Source organism: Lygodium microphyllum, chromosome 30 (assembly GCF_053477565.2).
Source record: "Lygodium microphyllum isolate KBCC chromosome 30, Lygodium_microphyllum_v1.1.10, whole genome shotgun sequence".
Classification (NCBI taxonomy): domain Eukaryota; kingdom Viridiplantae; phylum Streptophyta; class Polypodiopsida; order Schizaeales; family Lygodiaceae; genus Lygodium; species Lygodium microphyllum.
Window position 1 is genome coordinate 104,904,403 of NC_141164.1, and position 24,526 is coordinate 104,928,928.

The 24,526-nt window shown below is 46.9% G+C and overlaps 1 protein-coding gene across 2 annotated transcripts in view; it reads left to right on the top strand.

Moving 5' to 3' along the window:
• The first annotated feature begins 2,633 nt into the window (after window positions 1–2,633).
• The window catches only part of LOC148010217 (uncharacterized), a 56,298-nt gene continuing 34,405 nt past the window's right edge, over window positions 2,634–24,526 (top strand). For both annotated transcript variants that reach the window (XM_087672364.1, XM_087672365.1), the window contains exons 1-2: window positions 2,634–2,791; window positions 2,890–2,981. In XM_087672364.1, the coding sequence (XP_087528490.1) occupies window positions 2,700–2,791; window positions 2,890–2,981 (184 nt within the window). In that variant the 5' untranslated portion in view covers window positions 2,634–2,699. The remainder of the gene's footprint in view (window positions 2,792–2,889; window positions 2,982–24,526) is intronic.

A 24,526-nucleotide genomic window follows, 5' to 3' on the forward strand; every position in this document is an offset into this window, starting at 1 on the left:
GCGCATAGAACCCGAAACAGTATGGTATGAATGAAACCACTCTCGGCAAGGTGTCACATGAAAGGACGCACCTGAGTCCAAGAGCCAACATTGTGCATACATAGAGTGTATCTCTGTCATCTGCGAAGCACTAGAAGAAGCTGCTAGGATATAATCATCATCATCAACATTCTCAGGGTGCATAACATTGATCTCTTCAATTTTAACATTGGACTTTGCAGGTACTATGCTACAATCAGAAGACTTATCCTGCACTTTGTCTTTCCCCTTATCTTTGCGCCTTTCATTGCGCAATTCATGGCATTGTGGCCTAATATGGCCCTTTTTCCCACAATGGTGACAAGTAACATCTGCATTCCTGTCACGGGATTTGCTACGTGACTTCCCACGAGACTTGGACCGAGATTTCAGAGAATCCCATCCACGGCCACTACCACTGCCAGGCTTTCCATATCCATCATTCCTGCCTCTAATTATCATAGCATGAGACACACGAGAGGCATCCAAATTCTTACGGTTAACCTCTTCGTGTAGAAGAGCACTCTCAACATCAGATAATTTCAAGGTAGCAGTAGAGGTACATAATGCAGTGCGAAATACATCCCATGACTCATTAAGAGTACCAAGCAAGAAAAGAGAGTGACATCCTCTACAAAAGTAATGTCATGAGAAGTTAAGTTCTTGAGTATAACATGGAACTAGCTCAAGTGAGCAGACATGGTCACATTCTCCTTCATGTGCAGATCCATAAGCTGCTTCAGCCAATACATTTGACTCGCTGGACTTTCCTTGTCATAGAGATTCTTGATTTTATCTCACAACTGCCATGCACTCTATTCTTCCTTGCATAACTCATCAAGCTCAAACCATTCCTCATCTGGCATAGTTACAGGCGGCTGCCCGCTGAACCTCAATGGTTTGATTTGCGATTTCTGCACCAACACCTGCCAAATTTGGCTCTTCCAATAAGAGTAATTCATTCCATCAAGCTTAGTGATGTTGAAAACAGCATGATCAATGGATGAACTCGCCATAATGCAGGCTAGAAGACTGCAGACAGTTCAAAACTGCTTGTTGTTTACTATAGTAAGTGACAAAAAAATCACCAAAATCGAGAGAAAATGGTGAGAAAAGTGTAACCAAAGCTGCTTGCTGCCCACCAAGTACTAGTGAAAGTACATCATTTTAGAATATTTCAGCATGAAAAATCCATGTCAGTACGGAGTTATATGCTCGATGTAATAAATGACAGCAGGGTACTGTGAGAGTCCATTGTTGACCAAATCACTGCACCATGTCAATAAATGACAGCTAAGACATGACCGCGAGTATAAATCAGCACTACTTATAAAAGAGGCAAAATTGGGAAGTGCATTTTCCATCAAGAGGGACTCAACATTTAGAATTTAGATAGAGTCAGCATGGAGGAGGGGGGAGGGAGAGAGGAAGGGGCTAGGATTCCTACCACCAACAAAGAAGGAGGGAGAAAATGTATATTGGTGCTTCACCTTGCTACTTGTTGACACATAAGGGTTAGACCAGTAGTCGAGACAAACACTTGAAGCTTTGCTTATTTGCTCACAACTTATTCTTGAGATTGGATTTCTTCTACTTTGGATACCATAGCTTGATGCTAAAGGTTATGTTGAGAATTTAGGCAATCACACCTAGTGTAGCCTCTTTGTATGGAGCAATTGGGCTAAGGATATGCAGGTTTGATGAATCCCATAAGCACAATGATGGAAAGTGCTACCTACCTAGAAGATGATAAAGCATTGTACTTGCCTATCATTTGAATGCAATGCCATAGTACTTTTGTCCTTTTCGTCAAGTGTTATCGTCCACTTACACAAGATTATGTTTATGAGTCCAAGCTTCAATCTTGGAACCTAATTCACTTATGTAACAATTAGTTGTCATATCTATGTCTTCATGAGTCTTATCTTGATCTTCCATCCTCCATAGCCATGCTCCAGATCCATGCTTCTTAACAGGTTATGCGGCCACAAACACAAATCTCCCAAATATGAGATTGTGGTCAACATGTTTTGTTGTTGGCTATGTGGTTGGTTTTGATGATTAGATAGAGGCTTCAAACGACGACAAAGACTCCTTTACTTTAATGGTGGACAATATGTGGATGCATTTGTGCTTGATCATGTAGCTCTAAAGGCTTTGTTCAATCAACATAAATTACATTTCTAAGTAGCATGCTTAAAGTACTTGAGGAAACACATAAAATATATGTATAAGAGTGTGGCAATCACTAGCTCATGCAATGAGGGTGAGAATAGAATGTTATAAGGGAGAAATTTAATAGCTTTTGAAGCTCTTTTTGAGGAGTAAGATTGGAGAGAAGCTCAAACATGTACAATCTACCATCAAGAGCTTGAGAATGGCTTACCCAAATGAAATCCATAATGAGGTATCATATGAGTTAGCTTGCAATGATAGGATTCAAATGGTCAATTATGTGGGAAAGGGTTTGCATTCTGTTGATAATGTTGTTCTCCACTAGATGAAGACCAAGACATGCAGCACCATTAGCATGCATGACAAGAGGCTCATGCTAAGTGATTAAAAGTTAACATGTGTTTAGACCATGCCAGTTAAATTCAGGTGGAAAGTTACACCCGTTTAAACACTCGGTATAAGCAAGAGACACTCTGCTGGGAGTTTTCTCCTCGTCGTAACCAGCCATGGCTAGCACAGAAGAGAAGGGGTCACGTCGAGGTACTCGCTTGCTTCCAAAGCTGGCCTCTCTCGCAGTCCGCCACGCAAACTTGCTCGTGTAAGGTTTCTGCTGACAGACGTTTATCGTTAGTTACCAGCCCCACCGGTGGATCAGGCTCTCATTTCTGCTTTGCTGCATTTCTGTTTTGGTAGCAGTCTTACAAGCTGCATAGCTGGATTGATCGCGTTCCTCCTCCTTCCAGCCCTAGCGAAGAGTACTTATATCTCCGAAAATGCTCTCATCCCAGGTTCAATCTCAAAACACTCATTGGTAAAGGCTAAAACTAGACATTGTTAACGGGATCAATTCTAGTGTCCTAAATCACTTATCGTTAGGCCCGAATTAACAGATGAGGATCTGTAGCATGTTGCGTACAACAGTAGCGAAGCACACCTTAGTTGTCTGCTGGCAGAGAATGGCTGCATCGCAAGTCCTACATTAGAAGTGTCTCTTCCTTATCAATATTGTGCAGTTCAAATGAGCACCATGCTAAGGGCACACTTATTACATTCCTAAACGATGTAAGTAATCCACGTTTATAACTTTGCATTAATTCAAGCCATGGGTCAAAATGGCTTAGCTGGACATATCTGGCCACTCAAGTTCTCTTGTGTGGTCTACTGGTTACTATGGCCTAGGATCATGCATGCTGTACTTTCCTTTAGGCAGGTGATTTCTCATCGTAACTTCTCTACAGTCTGAACTGCTTTTCATAACCCCTTGTGTGACTAACAAAGTATTGCATTAAAAAAATTCAGTATTCTGGCATAGGTATTTGAGGAATCAACATGTATACTACCAAGTAGAAGGCTGAGAATCAAAATTCTGGCTTTTTGTATGTTGACATAGTATTCATACATATTCTATGTACGGGACTGAATGATAAGTACAATTGTGGGGTGATTGTAATTTTGATGATAGCTTCTTCTATGCATTAGAGATTCCTCCTACTTGCTGGTCCAATGTTTGCTACCATGTCACCAATTGCATCTACTTGGCAAGCGATATAGAGTTGATGTTGTTACTCCATTAAGCTATGAAACATCAAATCAAAATCAACTCCTCAAATGTTGGCCAATTTATTTGGCTCTCATACATCCCCCAAAAGAAAATTTTGAATATTGAATTTAAAGATTGGAACTTGAGAAGTTTTGGTAGGACAAGTGGCTCAAAAAGCTCTATAAAAGGGACCCATGAGCTTGGTGATTCTGCATGACTCTTTTACCAAGCTTACATTGCCAAATTGCTCCAACTTCCATTGTTACCATCCCAGTGTCATCGGCCGTGAGATTTAAGGGAGGCAATGCTCTGCTGCCCTTGATGACCTGATTGCTGCCCTGGCGAATGCCTTAATGCTCCAACATTGCTGCTGCTCCTCCCTTCCCCAAATATAGTTTTCCAGCCCATCAATTCCTCACAACGGTCCTGTTAGAGCTGGACATTCTTTGGACAGGCAGGAGCAGCAGGTACAGCAGGTACAGCCAGGCGACAGGTGCAGCAGGAGTGCCACATGGCAGCTGATGTGTCAGGTGCCAGCAGTTTTCAGATCGGACAGGCTGGTTGGCCAGATTACTGACCAGTCGGCTGTATTTAATGCAGTCGACCTGGTATTTTTTGGCATTTTCTGATGGCCTATTTATTGGCCCTAGTTTTTGCAGTCTCTCTCAATTGTGCTCCCAGTTTTCAGCTTGCAGACCATGGAGACTGCCCTTGGGGCTGATGGAGACTGAGATATTTGAGGTGGAGACATACGCAGACATTTTCTTTGTACCCGTGTATATTTCTGCATCCTTATACAGCATTTTTCATTGCAGATTTTCTGCGTCTTTGTCTCTCTCTCTCTTCTCTCTTTGTTCACTTTTTGTTTTGGTCATTCACTTCCGCATTGCTGCTCTGACATGGTATGAGAGCATTGAAGGACTGACCTAGGGTGGACCCATCTGAAGAGGAGATTTCAGCGCAACACAAGGGTGCGTTTTCAGCGTTCAAGGATGAGTAGGAGGGCTGCACATTAGAACAAGGTTGAGGCAAGTGTGGAATTTGATGTGGATTCTTTTTGGATTCTTGATCGTGGATCGAGATAGGTTATTTCTTTAGGTTATGAGGAGAATGGAGTCTACAAGTTGTGGTTTTCTTTTGCCTTGACTTCTCTTCTTCTTAACTCACAAACTCAGTCTGAGCTTTGGCATGCTTTGGCTACCTCAATTATGATTACCTTCATAAGGCATCAAAGGGCCAACTTGTTTGAGGTTTGCCAGATATCGTGGTGAGCTAGTAGTAGCCTTGTGTATCTTGCATTCGTGGGAAGCAGACTCATGATGTGTTCCTAGGAAGGCTTCGAGACGGTCTTCCGTACCCTTGGAGCTTGTTTCTACCAATCTCTGTAGATTGATGAGAACAGAGTCCCTTAGAGGGAGCTTGTATTTTATGCTAATTGTGGATGATTACAAGAGGATGATATGGGCTTGTTTTCTAAAGCTGAAGTCAACGGCTTTCTCCAACTTTAAGGATTGGTTGCTCTTTGAGAAGAACCAATCGGGCTGGAAGTTGAAGACCTTATGATCGGATAAGGGCGGAGAATTTGTTTCTAATGAGCTTGCTCGTTTTTGTACAGATTGTGGTATTCACCAGGAGTTTGCCAATACAAACACCCCTCAGGAGAATGGCTTATTGGAGTGGAAGAATTGTAGTGTGTGAGAGAGAGAGAGAGCAATTCGAAGCTCAGTTGAGTGCGGTAGACAGTATGGAGAGTAAAGCACGACACCCAATGCAATAGACTGAAAGAGTGTAATCTGAAAGTGCAAATTTACAACCCTTAAACCTTAGGGTTGTAGGGGGTGTTCACATCTAAACACGATAAGTGCCTGTAAGTGTGTGCGCATATGAAAGAAGACAATAAGTTTGGGGGAAAAAACCTCTCGTACCGAGAGTAAAAAGTGCCCCAGTGTTCTTCTGATCACTGAGACTCCTTTGTGAGTGTAGGCAGAGTGAAAACCCAACAAACCTCCTTGGAGTGAAGAGTGATCAAAAGTACAAGGATCATCTGCCACCAAAGGAGATCAAATTTAAAGCATTCAAAATGCTTCAAATTTGTCACAAGGAAGAGCTTTGGCGAAGATGTCTTGCAATGACACTCTGATTGTCAGTGAACAAAGGAGTAGGCTCCGTAACAAATACATCCAGATCAGCTAGCAAGCGTCTAATCCATACGCATTCAACTGTGGTAGTGAAAGTTGCCTTATATTCAACTTCACATGATGATGTGGCAACAATAGATTGTTTCTTACTAAGCCAAGATATACAAGATGAGCCAAGAAAGAAACAATTGCCATTAGTAGAGTGACGTGAATCATAATCACCAGTCTAATCAAAATCATTGTAAGCATGAAACTGCAGTGGTCCCCCCTTGGCATAAAGCAATCCAAGAGATCTAGTACCGTGCAAGTAACAAAAGACACGCTTAACAGCTTGCTAATGTGACATGCGTGGCTAATGCATATATGTGCTTAGGGCTGAAATTGCAAACTATATGTTTGGCCTAGTGTTGCATAGGTAAATAGGACATCCAACTGCTGGAGCATATGTTTGTATATTAAACAAATCACTGTCATCATGTAATGACAGCGTTAGTCCAGGTTCCATTGGTGTACAGGCTGGCTTGCAATCCTATAAGCCAAACTTCTCAAGAAGTTTACCAATGTATCTTGATTGTGATAAACCAATACCTCTAGCATCATGTATGAACTGAATGCCCAAGTAATAATGCAAAGATCCCAAGTTTGACATTTCAAAAGTTTGCTGCAAATTTTGTTTGAATGCTGAAATCTGATCAGCATGTGTCCCTGTAAGCAAAAGATCATCAATATATAGATAAATGATCAGCATGGATCCCCCCTCTTTATATACATAAAGGGTAGACTTAGATGAGCTGTTTATAAAACCTTGGCTGAGCAAAAAGGCATCTATCTTTATATACCAAGCTCTAGGAGCTTGTTTCAAACCATATAAAGCCTTTCTCATCTTGTAAACCAAGTGTTTGGATCCCTCAATTATAAAACCAATGGGCTACTGTACATATACTTCCTCATGAAGTTCCCTATGTAAAAATGCAGTTTTAATATCTAACTGATGCACATTCCATCCATAATGCGCAGCCAAAGCAACCATAGACCTAATGGTCATCATTCGGGAGGTAGGAGCAAATGTCTCCTCATAGTCAATGCCTTTCTTCCGTGCATAGCCTTTAGCTACAAGCCTTGCCTTATATTTGTCAATGGATCCATCTGCATTCCATTTCAGCTTGTAGACCCATTTTGTTCCAATGGCTTTCTTCCTAAAGGGCAAAGACACTAAATTCCATGTTTGATTCTTAGTGATAGAACCCAATTCAACTTGCATTGCTGCCATCCAATGCACACTTTGTTATGCATTCTCAAAACATTCAGGCTCCTTATCATCAATTGTGCTTGCTGCCATAACAAACTCCATGGTATGTGCAGTATCATGCATACGAGCGTGCCTTATAGTACGACTAGCCATGGGTGCATTCGGATGACTATCTTTCATAGTTTGTAAATACCATCTAAGTATTTGCCTTGCCTCTTGACTGTGCATAAGCTCTTGTTGAATTTCAGTTCAGTACTTTACTGAATATTCAGATCATCCTCAAAACATTCAGGCTTCTTATCATCAATTGTGCTTGCTGCCATAACAAACTCCATGGTATGTGCAGTATCATGCATACGAGCTTGCCTTATAGTACGACTAGCCATGGGTGCATTCAGATGACTATCTTTCATAGTTTGTAAATACCATCTAGGCATTTGCCTTGCCTCTTGACTGTGCATAAGCTCTTGCCGAATTTCAGTTCAGCACTTTGCTGAATATTCAGATTAGCCAATGGCTGATTTTCTACATTTCCCAATGGAGCAGCTGGCTGATCATTAAGTTCACTTGCTGAAACTCGAGCTGCATCACCAAATGAAATGGGCAGCAGTCCTTCAAATACATCACGGGCAACCTAATATGTGTCTAAACCAGTAAGGGATAATTCTGATTTTTCATCAAAGAGTACATCTCTACTGACAAACATCTTTTTAGAGATTGGATCAGAGTTTGTAGCCTTTTCTCTCACTACTATATTCTACAAAAATGCATTTGACAGGCTTGTTATCCAACTTTTTTTTGAGTACCTAGGAAATGTGTGCATATGTAAGACACCCAAAGGTACGAAAGTGTCCAACAGAAGGTTTCCGGTTGTTCCAAGTCTCAAAAGGTGTAATTTTCTTTAATGCTTTGGTGGGGCATCTATTTAAAACATGGCAAGCACACATTACGACTTTCATCCAAAAAGTGTGTCAAGCTCTTTGCTTTCAACATACATTTGGCCATCTCCATGAGTGACCAATTCTCTCTTTGCAACCCCATTCTGCTGTGTAGTACAAGCAACAGTGAATTGATGAACAATGCCCTTCTGCTTCAAAAAAGAATTCAGCATAGCTTATTTTACAGCCAGATTGATTCTCAACAAGTGCTACAAAAGCCAAGAATGTATCATACATTTCTGACTTTTTCACCAAATAATAGATCCAACAGAATCGAGTAAAGTCATCCATAAAAGTCACAAAATAGTAACATCCTCCCAACGACTTTGTTTGCATAGACCCACATACATCTGAATGCACTAGTTGTAACGTGGCTGTGGCTCTAAAAGCAACATCACGGGGAAACGAAAACCAATCATTTTTCCCAAAATATATCCTTAGCATAAGTGCTTAGGAGGTCTCTCCAGAAGAGGTAATCCATCTAGCATCTGTGTACGCTGTAAGAGCATCAAACTACCAAAGTTCACATGCCCCATCTGAGCATGCCACAACTCTGCCTATATCATAGTAGGAGTAAGAGTGGATACCAAGTACACTGACTGATCAACTGAAAGAGCATCTAACTCATATAACCTATGACATAAAGTGCCACTCAAGACCAAAGTCATGTGTTCCTTGTCTCTCACCATGCATCGGTCATCATCAAAGGTGGCCTGCAATCCACAACGTGCCAAAGAAGAAATAGAGAGCAGATTCTTCTTTATGTGTGGCACAAACAAAGCATCTTGTAGGCGGAGAATAGAGCCATCAATGGCTGTGAGCACAATCTTCCCAATACCTCTACAGGGTATAATGCATTGTTGGCACATTTGTACAGACTTGCCAACTGGAGCTGCATCAACAGAAGCAAATAAATCTTTGCGAGATGTGATGTGCCTAGAAGTACCACTGTCAAAAAACCAAGTGCTTGCATCTTCAGTAGAGCTAAATGCTTGATCATCCCAAGAAGTGTCATAACTGCATGTGTAAAAGCAATAGTCCTTGTCTGCAACAAAGGATGCAGACTCAGTAGCAGTGGAAGGAGCATAAAAAAACAGACATTTCTGTCTTCATTTTCTTCTCTTTGGCGATGCGCTTTCTATACTCAGCGATGTAGTGGCCCAGCTTCTTGTAATAATGGCATTTTCCCTTTTTGGCTTGCGTGCCCCCTTGTTTTTTCATTTCCAGTGAGGTGCCTGAAGTCCCAGAGCTCTGCGGAGCATTCCTTACTCAGCTGCCTTTGCCCTTCTGTCTAGCTATAAAAGCTTGCTCAAAGGCTATTACATCCACACCACTATTTCTTATTGTTTGCTCCTCCTTTAGAAGCAAACTGACTAACTGAAGAAAGGAAATAGGTTGTTGGGAAATCCTCATTGTGAGGTTTAGGGTAGGATGAAAAGCAAAGTACGAAGGAGGTAATGAGTTGAATGTAGTAGATATCAACTGTGCATCTGAATAGTACTTGTTGACATTCATAAGTTGCTCATGTAAGTCTTGAACTTTATTCAAGTCATCCTGCCTAGAATCACCCTCATTCATCTTTAATGTCTCAAGCTCTTTCTTTAAGAAAGAGATGTGGGTCTCATTTTTACCAACAAACATCTGCTCCAAAGTTAGCCAAGCTTCTTGTGAAGAAGCTGCAGAACGAATGTGAGGGATGATGGACCATTGAACTGCCAATGCAATCAATGACAAAGCTTGTGTATCCCGTCTATCCCATGCTTTTTGAGCTGTTGATCTTTTGGAAAGTTACTGAAGTGGAGCAGGCTAAACAAGTTGAGGTGCTCATTGTCCATGTCCTCCTGGAGGAGTAGTAGGAGGCACAACTCCGTGCCTAATTTCTTCTCCATTGACGAAGTCCCGAAGATTTTTCGCAATAAGTATATTCTTCATCATGAAGGACCAAAGTGAGTAATTGTTACCATTCAATGTGTCCTCTTTGGATACATAGGTAAATACATCTCCTCCCTGATTTGCCATGATAATCAATGCCAAAAGAAGGCAAAAGTGCAATGTCCAAACTGGAATAACCCGGAAATCTCCAAAATTTTCAGAAATTACAGCAAATAGCTTGTTGCAATTAGTACATTGAGGTACACTCTATCAAAACTGTCTGTAATGCACGCAATCCAAGGTGCATTCAATGTTCAACAACAGTGTATGAGAAAAAAAAAACCCCAAAATTGTCCAAAGCAATCTATCTCTGACTGAGACTACAGTATATGTGCTAATGTCTTCAAAAACCTCAAAAGTCCCAAAATTTTTTACTTGTTTGCCAAGAAATTTGCATCAATCGTGTCCTAGACACGCACTCAGAATGTTGTGCCAGTTCGGGTAGAAGCCTCCTTTTTCAAAGATGAATTTGGAATAAAAAAGTAATTAAAAAAAAACCTCAAAAACCAGTCGAGCTGGTGGCAGTAAGTTCAGTGAAGACCACAAGGTGTGGCGTTGCAGGTACAGGCTTAGGCAGTGTTGCACAGGTGCAGGAAGCTACAGGGGCAGCGCTGGAGGCGAGTGTGGCACAGGGTAGGAAGTGGCAGGGGCAGCGATGGCGAGCGTTGCCATAGGCGGGCGGCAGAGTCCAAGCGGGTGAGCGCAGACAGGGCTGGGGCGTTGGTGGTGTAGAACGATCTTCTGTTGTGCAGTGGCGACTGCTACAGGAAGTGGACGTAGGCAACGTGGGCAAGTGGAGCTGGCGCGCTGTGGTAGACTCGCTGGGCAATGGCAGTAGGGGGCATTGTTGATGAGCTACTGCAGGAGACAGGCAGCACTGGCGGTCTTCCACTAGACAGAGCTGGATTGAGCGGGAACTCCTGGATGCTGAGTAGAGTTGAACTGAGCAGAGCCTCAACTCTGATACCAAATGTGTGAGAGAGTGAATCAAAGCTCAGCTAAGAGTGCAGTAGACAATGTGGAGAGTGAAGCATGACACCCAATGCAATAGACTGAGAGAGTGTAATCTGAAAGTACAAAGTACAACCCTTAAACCTTAGGGTTGTAGGGGTTGTTTACACCCAAACATGGTAAGTGTTCGTAAGTGTGTGAAATAAGCACATACGAAAGAAGACGATAAGTCTTGGGTAAAAACCTCTCGTGTCGAGAGTAAAAAGTGCCCCGGTGTCCTATTGATCATCGACACTCCTCTATGAGCATAGGTGTGAGTGAAAACCCAACAGTGTGATCAAGATGGCCCATACCATGATGGAGCATCATTAGACACCTCAGTGTCTATGGGTTGAGGTTGTGGCTATTGCAGTTCACATCCTTAATTGTTTCTCTACTTCCGCTATTGTTGGTATGACTCCGTATAAGGCATACTTTGGGTCTAAGCTAGATGTTTCTTATTTCAGGGTTTTTGGGTGTGATCCCTATGTTCACATCCCAAAGACATAGTGTGACGAATTTGAAGTGGCTTCCAAAAGATAGGTGTTTGTGGGCTATAGCTCGTAATCTTAAGGCTATCGATTGTATGATCCTGTTAAGTGGGATGTCTACACAAGCCATGATGTTTGGTTCGTGGAAGTTTCAGCCTCAGAGGGGGGTGAGGAACATCCTGTTCTTGGAGATCCTGGTGATAGCTGGGCACTTGCGACTGTTCCTCTGGAGCCTGTGCCTCTTGAGGGCTCTTCTTGGACAGGGAGCTTAGCTCTTAGTTGCCACTAGATTCACTCATTCCTCCCGAGCCATTGGTGGACCTCCCAAAAACTTCAATAGATGGAGAGCAACGAGGCGAGACCTAGGTGTTAGCCAGTCATTTCTTGGATAGTACGAACGTCAGCAGGTGCCACGTCAGCACGTGCAGTCGGACAGGTGGCTGCAGTCGGACAGTATTTACTGGAGTCGGCTGCATTTAATGCAGCCGATCTGCTGCAATTATTTCCTATTTTTCGGCTATTTATAGGTGGTTTTTTGGCACACTTTTGTATTCATTATTCAGATTCTGATCTTGAAGATCTGTTGGCTGAGAAAGACTGTGCTTGGGTTGACGGAGATCAAGGTCATTAGGTCGGAGACATACGCAGATATTTCCTCTGTCCCCTTGTGTATTTCTGCACTCTTATACAACATATTACACTGTAGATTTTCTGCGTTTACACTCTCTTTTCTCTCTCTCTCTCTCCTCTTTGTGTTCACTCTCTCTCAGTCTTTGTCCTACGCTTCCGCATTGCTGCACTTTGACATGGTATCAGAGCGGTGAATATGGATTGATCGAGGGTTGAACCTATCTGAAGAGGAGATTTCATCGCGACACAAGGCTGCGTGAATAAGTCTTCTTCGCTTCAGGAACATATCAACAAGCTTCCGTAGCTTCAGATGCAGGTTCAAAATGCGGGGAAGCCTATTTCCTCCGAAGACATGGCGATCACTTTACTATCCCAGTTGCCACTGCGATTCGGTACTTTTTATTCCGCTCTTATTGCTTCAGGGTAGGAGACGACTCTTTGGTGGGAAGAGTTGGTTCCTATGGTCTTGGACTAGGAGGACCAATTGAAGGGACAGAATGCTTCCAAATCGGAGGCATTGGTTGGTCAAGCCTCTCAGAAGAAGGGGAAGGACCAAAAGAAGAAGAAGGAGGATAACAAATCCAAGAAGGACAAGGAGAAGGAATCAACTTGCCATATTTGTGGCAAGACCGGTCATTGGAGAAGGATTGGCCTGACAAAGACAAGAAGGATACCAAGAAGAAGGACACGAAGGACTTTGGAGCGGTGGCTGCACCCTTATCAGCCGCTTTTCTACACTTAGCAGTCATTGAGGACTCTACACCGACAACTTCTGATGCTGTGATGACAGCTCCCTAGGCACGAGAGTGGATTGTGGACAGCGGTGTCTCACGGCACATGACTCCTTTTTCCGTTGGGGTTGCCCATTTGCGACCTTCGCGTGGGCAGATTCTCATTGGAGACAGCTCTTCTGTGTCTATTGCTGCGCGGGGTGAGATGCAGCTTATTCCAGATGGACGTGGTGGTACCGACACCTCTGAGGTGTTGCATGTGCCAGGATTGGGGTATCATTTACTTTTGGTCCATAAGATTTGTGCTCTTGGCATCTTGGTGGAGTTTGACAGTGATACTGTTCGAGTCCTTGAGCGTGGATCGAGGAGGGTTCTCTCTGCAGGGTATGAGGAGAATGGAGTCTACAAATTGGAGTCTTCTTCAACTCTTACTTCTCTTCTTCTTACTTCTCAGACACAGTCCGAGCTATGGCATGCTTGGTTTGGTCACCTGAACTATGAGTATCTTCGGAAGGCGTCGCGAGGGTCCTTTGTTCGAGGCTTGCCGGACATAGTGGTGAGCCATCAGCCATGTGTCTCTTGCATTCGTGGGAAACTGCATCGAGATGCGATTCCCAACAAAGCTTCTAGGCGGTCTACTTCACCCATGGAGCTTGTATCTACGGATCTTTGTGGCCCGATGAGGATCGAGTCCTTGAAGGGGAGCTTGTACTTCATGTTGATTGTAGATGACTACAACAGGATGACTTGGGCCTATTTTTTGACTTTGAAGTCGGAGGCTTTCTCTCATTTCAAGGATTGGCTTCTTTTTGAGGAGAACCGTTCTGACCGGCGACTGAAGACCTTGCGTTCAAACAAGGGAGGCGAATTTATGTCTAATGAGTTTGCTCGTTTTTGTGCAGATAGGGGCATTCACTAGGAGTTTGCTAACACCAACACTCCCCAAGAGTGGCATTTTGGAGCAGAAGAACCGAAGTGTGATCGAGATGGCATGCACCATGATGGAGCACAGATAGACATCTTAGTTTCTGTAGGTCGAGGCAGTGCTACCGCAGTTCACATCCTTAATCGATCTTCCACTTCGACCGTTGACAAGATGATACCTTTTAGGCTTACTTCGGGACTAAGCGTGATGTCTCTTATTTCAGGATCTTTAGGTGTGACATTTATGTGCACATTCCGAAGGCGTAGCGTGATAAGTTCGAGGCGGCTTCCCAACGACAGGTTTTTGTTGGCTATAGCTCCCAATCCCAAGGTTATCGTTTGTTTGATCCCGTTAAGCGGGATGTCTACACGAGCCGAGATGTGCAGTTGGTGGAAGTACCTGCCACAGAGGGAGGTGAGGAGCACCCCGTCCTTGGAGATCCAGGGGAGAGTTGGGCTCCTGAGAGAGTTTCTTTGGAGCCAGAGCCTCTTGATGGAGATTCTTCTTCGGATTCAGAGTCTTCTCTTCCACCGGCCACCCTCGAGGAGCTTCCGCCGGTGGATATTCCTGAGTCTTCAGCAGATGGAGAGCGACAGGGAGAGGTTCGTCCTCCTCCTCGTTGGGCCTGTGACACCCTCTGAGATTCAGGGATCGAGGGGGTCCCTAAGGAGTGGGAACCGTAGAATGGACCGTGGAGGTCATGGAGGAAACAGGCACATTCTTCGGAGCTTGTTTGTTCCAACTATTGTTTGCTGACCTGTGTTATGTAGGATCGAGAGGCCACTTCAATGAAGGAGGCTTTGTTGTCTGATCATTGGCGGAAGGCCATGGAAGCCGAGTTGGAGGCTATTGAGAGGAATGACACTTGGTCTCTTGTGCCTCGTCCCTCTCACAAGAAGGTGATTGGTGTCAAGTGGGTCTTCAAGACCAAGTACCTTAGCGATGGTTCTTTGGACAAGCACAAGGCTCGCCTTGTTGCTAAAAGTTTTGCTCAGCGCCCAGGCATTGATTTCCATGATACTTTTGCCCCCACTGCTCGTATGGCGACTATTCGAGCTGTTCTTGCCTTGGTTGGCCATAGGAAATGGCCTGTTTATCAGTTGGATGTGAAGTCGGCCTTTCTGAATGGTGACTTGTAGGAGGAGATCTATGTTGAGCAGCCTCCTGGCTTTGGATCCTCGGATGGGAAAGTTTATAGGTTGAAGAAGGCCTTGTATGGCCTCAAGCAGGCTCCGCGTGCATGGAACGAGAAGATTGACTCGTTTCTTTAGTTGAAGTTGGGATATCGGCGCTCTAAGGCCGATCCGTAGCTTTATGTGCACACTTCCGAGGTTGGTCGTGTGTTGTTTGTGTTGTATGTTGATGATTTGATTTTGATAGGGAATCATGCACAGAAGGTCCGAGAGACCAAGACAGCTTTACATTAGGCATTCGAGATGACAGATTTGGGGCTGTGAGAGTGCGCAACGGAAGAAGAACACGAACACAGAGGAGAGGAGAGAGAAAGCAGAGAATGAAGGAAGAAAGTCTGCACTGGCTGAGATGAATGCTGAATACACTGGAATGGACAGAACAGTCCCTGCACGCAGCCCGGAGCGTCAGTGAGGGAACCAGGACAGACTGGAAGCAGTGGCAGCACCAATGCCGGAGACGGAGACGGAGGGAGCAGTGCTGTACCTGCAGAGAGCAATCCTGGACTGACTGGGGGGGCTGCTATAAATAGCCCCCAGGCCAGCAAACTGGCCGACCAGCCAAACTGGCCGACCTGGCCAGATTTGGCCGACCAGCCAGATCTGGTCGACTGCCCAGAAAAATGGGCAGTCAGGGCAAAAACAGCCCAGTTTGGGCTGGAACAAACCCAGGACTGCATGCTGAACAAAAATGTCCTGACAGAGCTCCTCTGTCTCCTGTCAGACTCTGACAGGAGCTCACAACCAGGAGATGACAGACTGAGACTGAAGAAGAGTAGGCTAACACCCCCTCTCAACTCCTGGGAGTGTCTGAAGACCCAAGAACCGCATGTGATGAAGCAAAGAAGCCTGAGGCAACGGCTTCGTGAAGAGATCAGCTGCATTGGCCGCCGTAGGACAATAGACCACCACCAGCTCCGAATCCACGATCCGCTCTTGAACATAGTGATACTGAACCTCAATGTGCTTCGTACGAGCATGAAACACCGGGTTCTTGGCCAGAGCAAGAGCACTCTGGTTATCCACGCGCAGCTCCGTAGGTCCGGTCTGGGAAAAGCCAATCTCTGCGAGTAAGCGACGGAGCCAAACTGCCTCCATAGCGGTCGAACATAGGGCCCGATACTCAGCCTCTGTAGAAGAAAGTGCCACAGTAGGCTGCTTCTTGCTGCTCCAAGAGACAGAACCAGATCCAAGGGTGAAAGCATAACCTGTTGTGGATCGTCTCGAATCCACATCACCTGCCCAATCAGAATCACTCCATCCAGAAAGGGTAATCCCATCTCCATACATGATCCCAAAGGATCGAGTCCCCTGTAAATAGCGAAGAACCCGCAAGGCCGCCTGCCAGTGATCCTGGGTAGGAGTCTGCATAAAAGAAGACAAAGCCACCACAAAAGAGATATCCGGCCGAGTGTGAAGCAGCCAGATAAGAGAGCCGACAAGGCACTTGTAACGGGTGGGATCGGTAAGAGGAACGCCAACTGTCAAAAGCTTGGACTCAGGGTCCATGGGGCATGAGATAGGCCGACAATTAGCCATAGCAAACTCCGAAAGAAGCTCGGAGATGTACCTGTGCTGCGAGATAAAAATGCCCTGTGCCATCTGATAGATCTCCAGTCCTAGAAAGAAGTGAAGGATTCCTAGATCCGTCATGTCAAACTCCTGCTGTAGAATGGACCGTGTATGCTCCACCTGCTGAGTGTCGCTCCCTGTAATGATAAGATCATCCACATACAAGATAAGGAACACCGAAAGAGAATCCACAACCCGTAAATAGAGGTTGGGATCATAAGCGGAGCGTGCAAAGCCACTTTGTAGAAAGAAGCGGTCAATCCGTTGGTACCAAGCACGAGGAGCCTGCTTTAGGCCATAAAGAGCCTTCCGCAGCCTGTAGACATGATCCTTCTTCCCCTGCACAAGAAAACCAGGAGGCTGTGAAACATAAATCTCCTCCTCAAGAATGCCATTCAGAAAAGCAGACTTGACGTCCATCTGATAGACAGGCCAACGGTGGTGAGCAGCAAGAGCCAAAAGAACTCGGATGGTGGACATCCTAGCTGTAGGAGCAAAAGTCTCAAAGTAGTCCAACCCTGTACGCTGAGCAAAACCCTTGGCAACAAGCCTAGCTTTATGCTTGTCCAAGGAGCCATCTGCAAGATATTTGGTCTTAAAGACCCATTTCACACCAATCACCTTCCGTTTCGCGGGACGCGGAACAAGCTCCCACGTATGGTTTCGCTCGATGGAATCGAGCTCGGCCTGCATAGCCTGTCTCCAAATATCCTGTGCAAGAGCCTCCTCCACAGTGGAAGGCTTGGAATCCTGAAGAATCTGTGACATAAGAGCATAGTTCACACATAGTGAACTGTCCCGCTGGGCCTGTAAACGTGTTGATCGACGTGGACCTGCGGAAGAAGCAGGAAAGTGAGTAACACCCGAATCCTGCATGAGCCGGCGATACCATAAAGGAATCCTGAGAGACTCCTGAGGCTGTGAGGGAGACCGGGGGGTCTTCGGAACCTGTAAAGCACCCAAATCGAAGAGGGACTCCCCCTCACCGAGTGAAGGTAGATCCTCCGCATCTGAAGAAGGCAGTAAATCCCGTGAAGATCCCGAAGGGGCGGTAGAAGAGCTCGTAGTAGACGAAGGCACATCCACCAGAGGGGAAAGGGAAGCCGAAGGACGAGGAATAGGGGGGGTGCTAAGGGGCATCCTGGAAGGAAGTGAAGGGAGAGAAGGTGGGGGGGGGGGGGGTCCGTCGATGATGAAGAAACATCTGTAATAGAACCATCAATTGGATCCTCAGAGGCCGAAGCCTCATCAAAGATCACATCCTTGCTCACCTCAACCGTCCGCGTCGTCGGGTCATAGAGCCGATATCCCTTCGTGGTCGTGCTATAACCAACGAAGATAAGCTTTCGCGACTTAGAGTCGAACTTCGTCTTCCTCTTCTTCTTGTCCACATGGACAAAAGCATCGCACCCAAAGATGCGAAAATAGGACACGGAAGGCTTCTTGCCAAAGAAAGCCTCATACGGAGTCATGTTCTGTAACGCTGAAGTCGGAGAGCGGTTGCGTATATGCACCGCTGTAGCCACCGCCTCACCCCAAAGGAAATGAGGAAGACTCCTATGCTCCAGCATAGATCGGGCCATCTCAATCATGGTCCGATTCGCACGCTCCACCACACCATTCTCTGATGGTGTGTTCGGATGGGAATACTCCACCCGAATGCCATGATCCCTGCAAAACTGAGAGAAAAGGTGAGAAGTGAACTCTCCACCGTGATCAGCTCGAACACCACGAACCTTGGAAGTTGTTTGAGTCTCCACAAACACCTGCCACTCACAGAAACGGGAGTACGCCTCGCTCTTGTACTCCAAGAAATAAGGCCACACATAACGACTAAAGTCGTCCACAATCAGCATCAAATACTTGGCCTTCCCAAGGGAGGCCGTGCCCATAGGTCTACAAAGGTCGGTATGAACCAACTCAAGCAGAGAAGTAGCCCGCCTAGAAGCAACCTGCGGGTGAGGCTGCCGGTGCTGCTTGCCCCGCAAGCAGCTAGGGCACAAAGTGTGAAGAGGAGGGAAATCAGGAAGTCTCTCCACCATCTTCCTCCTAGAAGCCCGGTGAAGAGAATCGAGGTTCAAATGACCATACCGAGCATGCCAAAGCAGCCCAAGCTCATGGGAAGTCCGCGCAGCCAAGGCTGTGAGCGTATAAAGCCCACCCTCCTGTGTACCTGTCCAAAGAGCATCACCTGTAGAAGCATCCTCCACTGTGACTGCATCCTGTGAAAAAATGACTCGGGTACCCAACTGAGTAAGACCATGCACAGATAATAGGTTAAAACCCAAATCAGGGACATAGAGAACTTTGGCGGAGGAAGACCGCCTGTCAGAAAACATAGGTAAAGTCCTCACTCCTCGAACAGGAACTGTAGAATTGTCACCAATGGTGACTGTACCCCCTCTGGAACGAAGATCCTGAAGCCAATCCTGACGGAAGGTCATATGTGAAGATGCTCCACTGTCGACGAGCCAAGGCTTCTCCTGTGTGGTAGAAGCTAGGGCAGTGTCTTCCTCAACAAAGAGATGCACAAATGCAGATTCTGTTGTGGCTGGGGCCGCCTTTGAGTCCTTCTCCTTAGGCTTCAAATGGGGATACTTCTGCCAACACTTCTCCTCGGGATGAGTGCCCTTCCCACAATGGGGACACTTGGGCTTCTTCTCCTTCGCATCCTTCTTGTCCTCCTCCTTCTTGTCCTTGGCCTTCTCCTTCTTTGTTTTCTTCTTCTTGCCGCCACCTGTGCCGGCCGTAAATGCCTTGGTGGAGCCACTGACTCCCACCTCTTTGAGTCGCTCGTCATGCTCCAAGACAAGCGGGGAAAGCTCCTCCCATAGGAGTGTAGAAGACATCATAACGGGGTGATGGCAGCTGAGTCAACAGAATCATCGCCATATCCTCAGACGATATCAGACGACCAAGAGAGGCTAGCTCGCCTCGCATATCCTCCATCTTCGTGATGTGCTCCTTCATGGAAGAAGAACCATCAAGACTGAGCATCCACAACTTCTTCTCCAGGGAAATCTTGTGGGCAAATGTCTTGTGCTGATACAAAGACGCAAGCTTTGTCCATACTTCCGCCGCGGTCTTTAACCTGTGAACATGTACAAGAACAGAATCATGGAGACTCATAAAAAGAAAGGAACGGGCTCGAGAGTTGAGCCTATCCCATAAGGCTGCATGGTCCATAGAGGTGCCATCGGACGAATCCACGGGGGGTCGGTCGATGGGCGAAGAAACAAGCTCCCAAAGGTCAAAGGTATCAAGGATGCAAGCCACCTTGCATGACCATAGGGAGTAGTTGGTGTTAGCAGTCATGTTTGTCATGCCTTGTCATCTCCTGCCTGTGAGCCTCAGTCTGAGTCAGACGAGGACATTAGGAGCTGTGACATGTCTGTCATGTGTTATGATGGGGGAGGCTAGTCACTCTCGACTGGCTGTTTTAGGTTGTGTATTTCTTTTTGGCCTCTTTTAGTGGGCAGCCACTGGCTGCCCGGCCACTTTTTGGTCACTGTTGTGGGGCGCCCATTTTAGGGCACTTTTAGGGTTTGTGCCCATTTTAGGGTTTGCGCCCATTTTAGGGTTAGGGTTAGGGTTTGTCCGTTGTCTATTTATTGGCAGCCCCCCTCCCCACTTTGTCAGTTGTCTTCTTGCAGATTCCGACACTCCTTCTCCCCCATGGTGGTGCTGCCATCATCATCAGCCTGATCTGGTGCCCTCACTGACGCTGTGGGCTGCGTGCAGGGACTGATGAGTCCATTTCAGTGTATTCAGCATTCATTTCAGTCAGTGCAGATTTCTCTTCCTTATTTTCTGCTCTCTCTCTCTCTCTCCCTCCGTGTTCGTATTTCCTCTTCCGTTGCGCACTCTCACATGGTATCATCGCCAAACTGAGAGTACACGGAGCTGAGTTTTACGCGGGAGAACACCCACAACTTTGCGTTTGCTGGTCAAGACATCTCCAACAGCTGAGGCGTCATCCTCTGCACCATCTCCTTGATCAGGGCGGCTTGTTTTGGTGTCAACAAATTTGCGTTTGCTGCTGGCGCCTTCTCCAGTGGCTGCCACGTCATCATCACCCTCTTCCTGCCTGCGTTTTCAGCCTGGGCGGCCCTCCTCCAGCTGGGCGACACCTTTCCAGCCTGCGCCTTGCTGTTCTGGCTGTTGTTCCATCGTCCGGCGGCTCTTTTCCTGCTGGCGACTTCTTCCCAGGCTGCGTTTTCAGGCAGGCGGCTGTTTTTCTGTGGTGATTGCATCATCAGCATTTGCGTTTGACATCATCCTTGCGTTTTGTGCAAGGCGGCCAGCTCAGGAGCTTCTGGTGTTTGTGTTTCGGCACCGGCAACCTTCCCTTGTTGTGTTTTGGTGTTTGCAGATTGGAAGATGTCTTCTCATCAGTTTACAGGTTTTGATGACTCAGATGATGAGCTTTTGTCTCGACATTCATCTGAACGGAGGCGTGATTTCTATCGCGAGGATCGTCATATGGAGTCTCTTCCTCGTTCCCGTCCCCCTTCTATTCATGTATCTCGGTGATCCCCTTCCAGTGGGCCGAAGATGCAGCCTTTGGTACCCCCTGTACAGGTACCCGTACTTCCTCAGCTGCCCAAAGAGGACCGGTTGGATGGCTCCAACTTTTCTCTATGGTCCTGCAAGGTGGAGTGTATCTTGGACTCCTTCGATCTTTGGGAGCTTGTTTCTATTCCTACTCCCCGGCCTATGGTGGATCCCTCAGATGGGACATCTATGGATCGTGCAGCCTTATGGGATCGGCTCAATTCTAGAGCCCGATCTTTCCTCTTTCTGAGTTTGCAGGATTCTGTCCTTGTTCATGTTCACAGGTTGAAGACTGCAGCGGACGTGGCAGAAGCTAGCGTCTCTCTATCAGCAGAAGACGTTTGCCCACCGGATATCTCTTGAAAAGAAGTTGCGGATGCTCTCTATTGATGATAGTCCTTCCATGAAGGACCACATCAACAGATTACAGGATATGAGGGATGAGCTTGCATCCCTCGGTCGGACGATATCTTCTGAAGACATGGCTATGATTCTTTTGACTCAGCTGCCATCGCCTCGGTTTGATGTCTTCTACACCAGCCTACTTACATCGAGGACCCGTGAGAAGCTTCTATGGGAGGAGCTATCCCCGCTTGTCTTGGAGCATGACGAGTGACTCAGAGAGGTCAGTGCTAGTGGATCCGACTCCACTAGAGCCTTTGTTGCAGGTTCGGGAGGACAGAAGAAGAAGAAGAAGAAGTCAAAGGCTACGAAGAAGGACAGTTCTTCAGGCTCTGACTCAGATTCAGAGAGACCGAAGTGTCCACACTATGGGAAAGGGACACATCCCGAGGAGAAATGCTGGAAGAAGTACCCTCACCTTCGTCCGGGAGCGAAGGGTGGATCTACATCGGAGCCTTCTTCTACCTCTACACCAGCTGTTACCCATGAGTCAGTGTTCCTTCATATCCATGCTTTGGAGGAGGATCCTTCTTCCGTGGCTGCAGTGTCTTCTGTGCAGCCTTGGTTAGTGGACAGTGGTGCTTCGAGTCATATGACTCCCCGAGGTGATTTGTTACAGGATCTCCGTCCATCAGAGGGTTCAGTCACTGTTGGTGACATTTTATCAGTGCCTATTAGTGGTGTTGGCACATTGCCTTTGTTTACAGACCGACCTACGAGCTTCCTTTCACAGGCCCTACATGTTCCGGACTTGGGCCTTCCCCTCCTCTCAGTTTATGGCCTTACGAGGCTTGGCACACGAGTGATCTTCACCGAGCATGCCGTTGTTATTGAGGATTCTTTTACAGGAGCTGTCTTATCTACAGGTTGGCAGGAGAGCGGGCTTTACAGGCTCCATTCCCCTTCTTTGATGCAGGGTCCTCCGAGACAGTCTATTGCTACACCCGTTCCCGCTTGTGCACCTTTTATTCCACAGGTTTCTTCCCATCCCCCACCTTCTCCTCCGGTGGTTCCCTCGTACCCCCCATCCCTTTCAGAGGGGGACGATCTCGGTGATGCGGCTGTGGATTCCCTGACCCCTAGTGTTTTAGAGGGGGATTCCCAGGATCGTGAGGAGCTCCTTCAGCGGCAGTCTACATTGACGGACTTCATCGACATTGGCATTCCTCTTGCCATCCCCGGATCCATTTCTTCTTCGGCCTTCAGCCACATCCAGGATTTGAGAGGGGGTGTTAGCAGTCATGTTTGTCATGCCTTGTCATCTCCTGCCTGTGAGCCTCAGTCTGAGTCAGACGAGGACATTAGGAGCTCTGACATGTCTGTCATGTGTTATGATGGGGGAGGCTAGTCACTCTCGACTGGCTGTTTTAGGTTGTGTATTTCTTTTTGGCCTCTTTTAGTGGGCAGCCACTGGCTGCCCGGCCACTTTTTGGTGACTGTTGTGGGGCGCCCATTTTAGGGCACTTTTAGGGTTTGAGCCCATTTTAGGGTTTGCGCCCATTTTAGGGTTAGGGTTAGGGTTTGTCCGTTGCCTATTTATTGGCAGCCCCCCTCCCCACTTTGTCAGTTGTCTTCTTGCAGATTCCGACACTCCTTCTCCCCCGTGGTGGTGCTGCCATCATCATCAGCCTGATCTGGTGCCCTCACTGACGCTGTGGGCTGCGTGCAGGGACTGATGAGTCCATTTCAGTGTATTCAGCATTCATTTCAGTTAGTGCAGATTTCTCTTCCTTATTTTCTGCTTTCTCTCTCTCTCTCCCTCCGTGTTCGTATTTCCTCTTCCGTTGCGCACTCTCACAGTTGGAACCATCCAACTTATCATCCTTCGGAAAGGAAGGGAGAATCGGCACCTGTATAGAGGGAATCAAGGAAGGCATCCGCACATCTAAAGCAGTCTTCACTGAAGAGACCTTCGCAGTAGATGGAACCCTTTGAGATGCATGGACTGAAGATGGACGAGTGCGAGGAGGGTTTTCCCGATGTCGAACTTCACGATAGTCCCGCCTCCGCTCAGAGGAATGATGAGAGAGAAGCTCATCCTCTGAGTCTTCAAAGCCTGAAAACTGGTAAGACATCTTCCAATCTGCAAAATACCAAAGAAAGTTGTGCCGCTGTCGAAATAGGACCAGCAATGTGGTCACCAACCACCAAGACGCAGGTAGAGAGTGCCTACAAACACTTGGATCTGCAAAACGCAAAGAGATTTGATGTCGAACACCAGAAAAGAGACCACCAGCACCAGGAAATAGCCCGGACAGAGGTCGCCAGCAGGAAAAGAGCCGCCTGGGGTGGAAGCGACCTGCAGAGCAGCAAAACGCAGCTTGTAGGGAGGTCGCCCAGCAGCAGGCGAGGCCGCCTGGTAGCAAACGCAGGGTTGCTGCGTCGCTGGATGACGTGGCAGCCTCTGCAGTCAGCGTGGACAGCAAACGCAGGCTGAACAGCCTCCTGTAGCAGTCGCTTGGCTGTTGTGGATCTGTTGGCAGCAGCAGTAAGGTATTTCTCTCCTGAAGGTATGTCCTCCGTGCTCTCAATCAGGCGATGATACCATGTGAGAGTGTGCAACGGAAGAAGAACACGAACACAGAGGAGAGGAGAGAGAAAGCAGAGAATGAAGGAAGAAAGTCTGCACTGGCTGAGATGAATGCTGAATACACTGGAATGGACAGAACAGTCCTTGCACGCAGCCCGGAGCGTCAGTGAGGGAACCAGGACAGACTGGAAGCAGTGGCAGCACCAATGCCGGAGACGGAGACGGAGGGAGCAGTGCTGTACCTGCAGAGAGCAATCCTGGACTGACTGGGGGGGCTGCTATAAATAGCCCCCAGGCCAGCAAACTAGCCGACCAGCCAAACTGGCCGACCTGGCCAGATTTGGCCGACCAGCCAGATCTGGCCGACTATGGCCAGATCTGGCCGACTATGGCCAGATCTGGCCAACTGCCCAGAAAAATGGGCAGTCAGGGCAAAAACAGCCCAGTTTGGGCTGGAACAAACCCAGGACTGCATGCTGAACAAAAATGTCCTGACAGAGCTCCTTTGTCTCCTGTCAGAC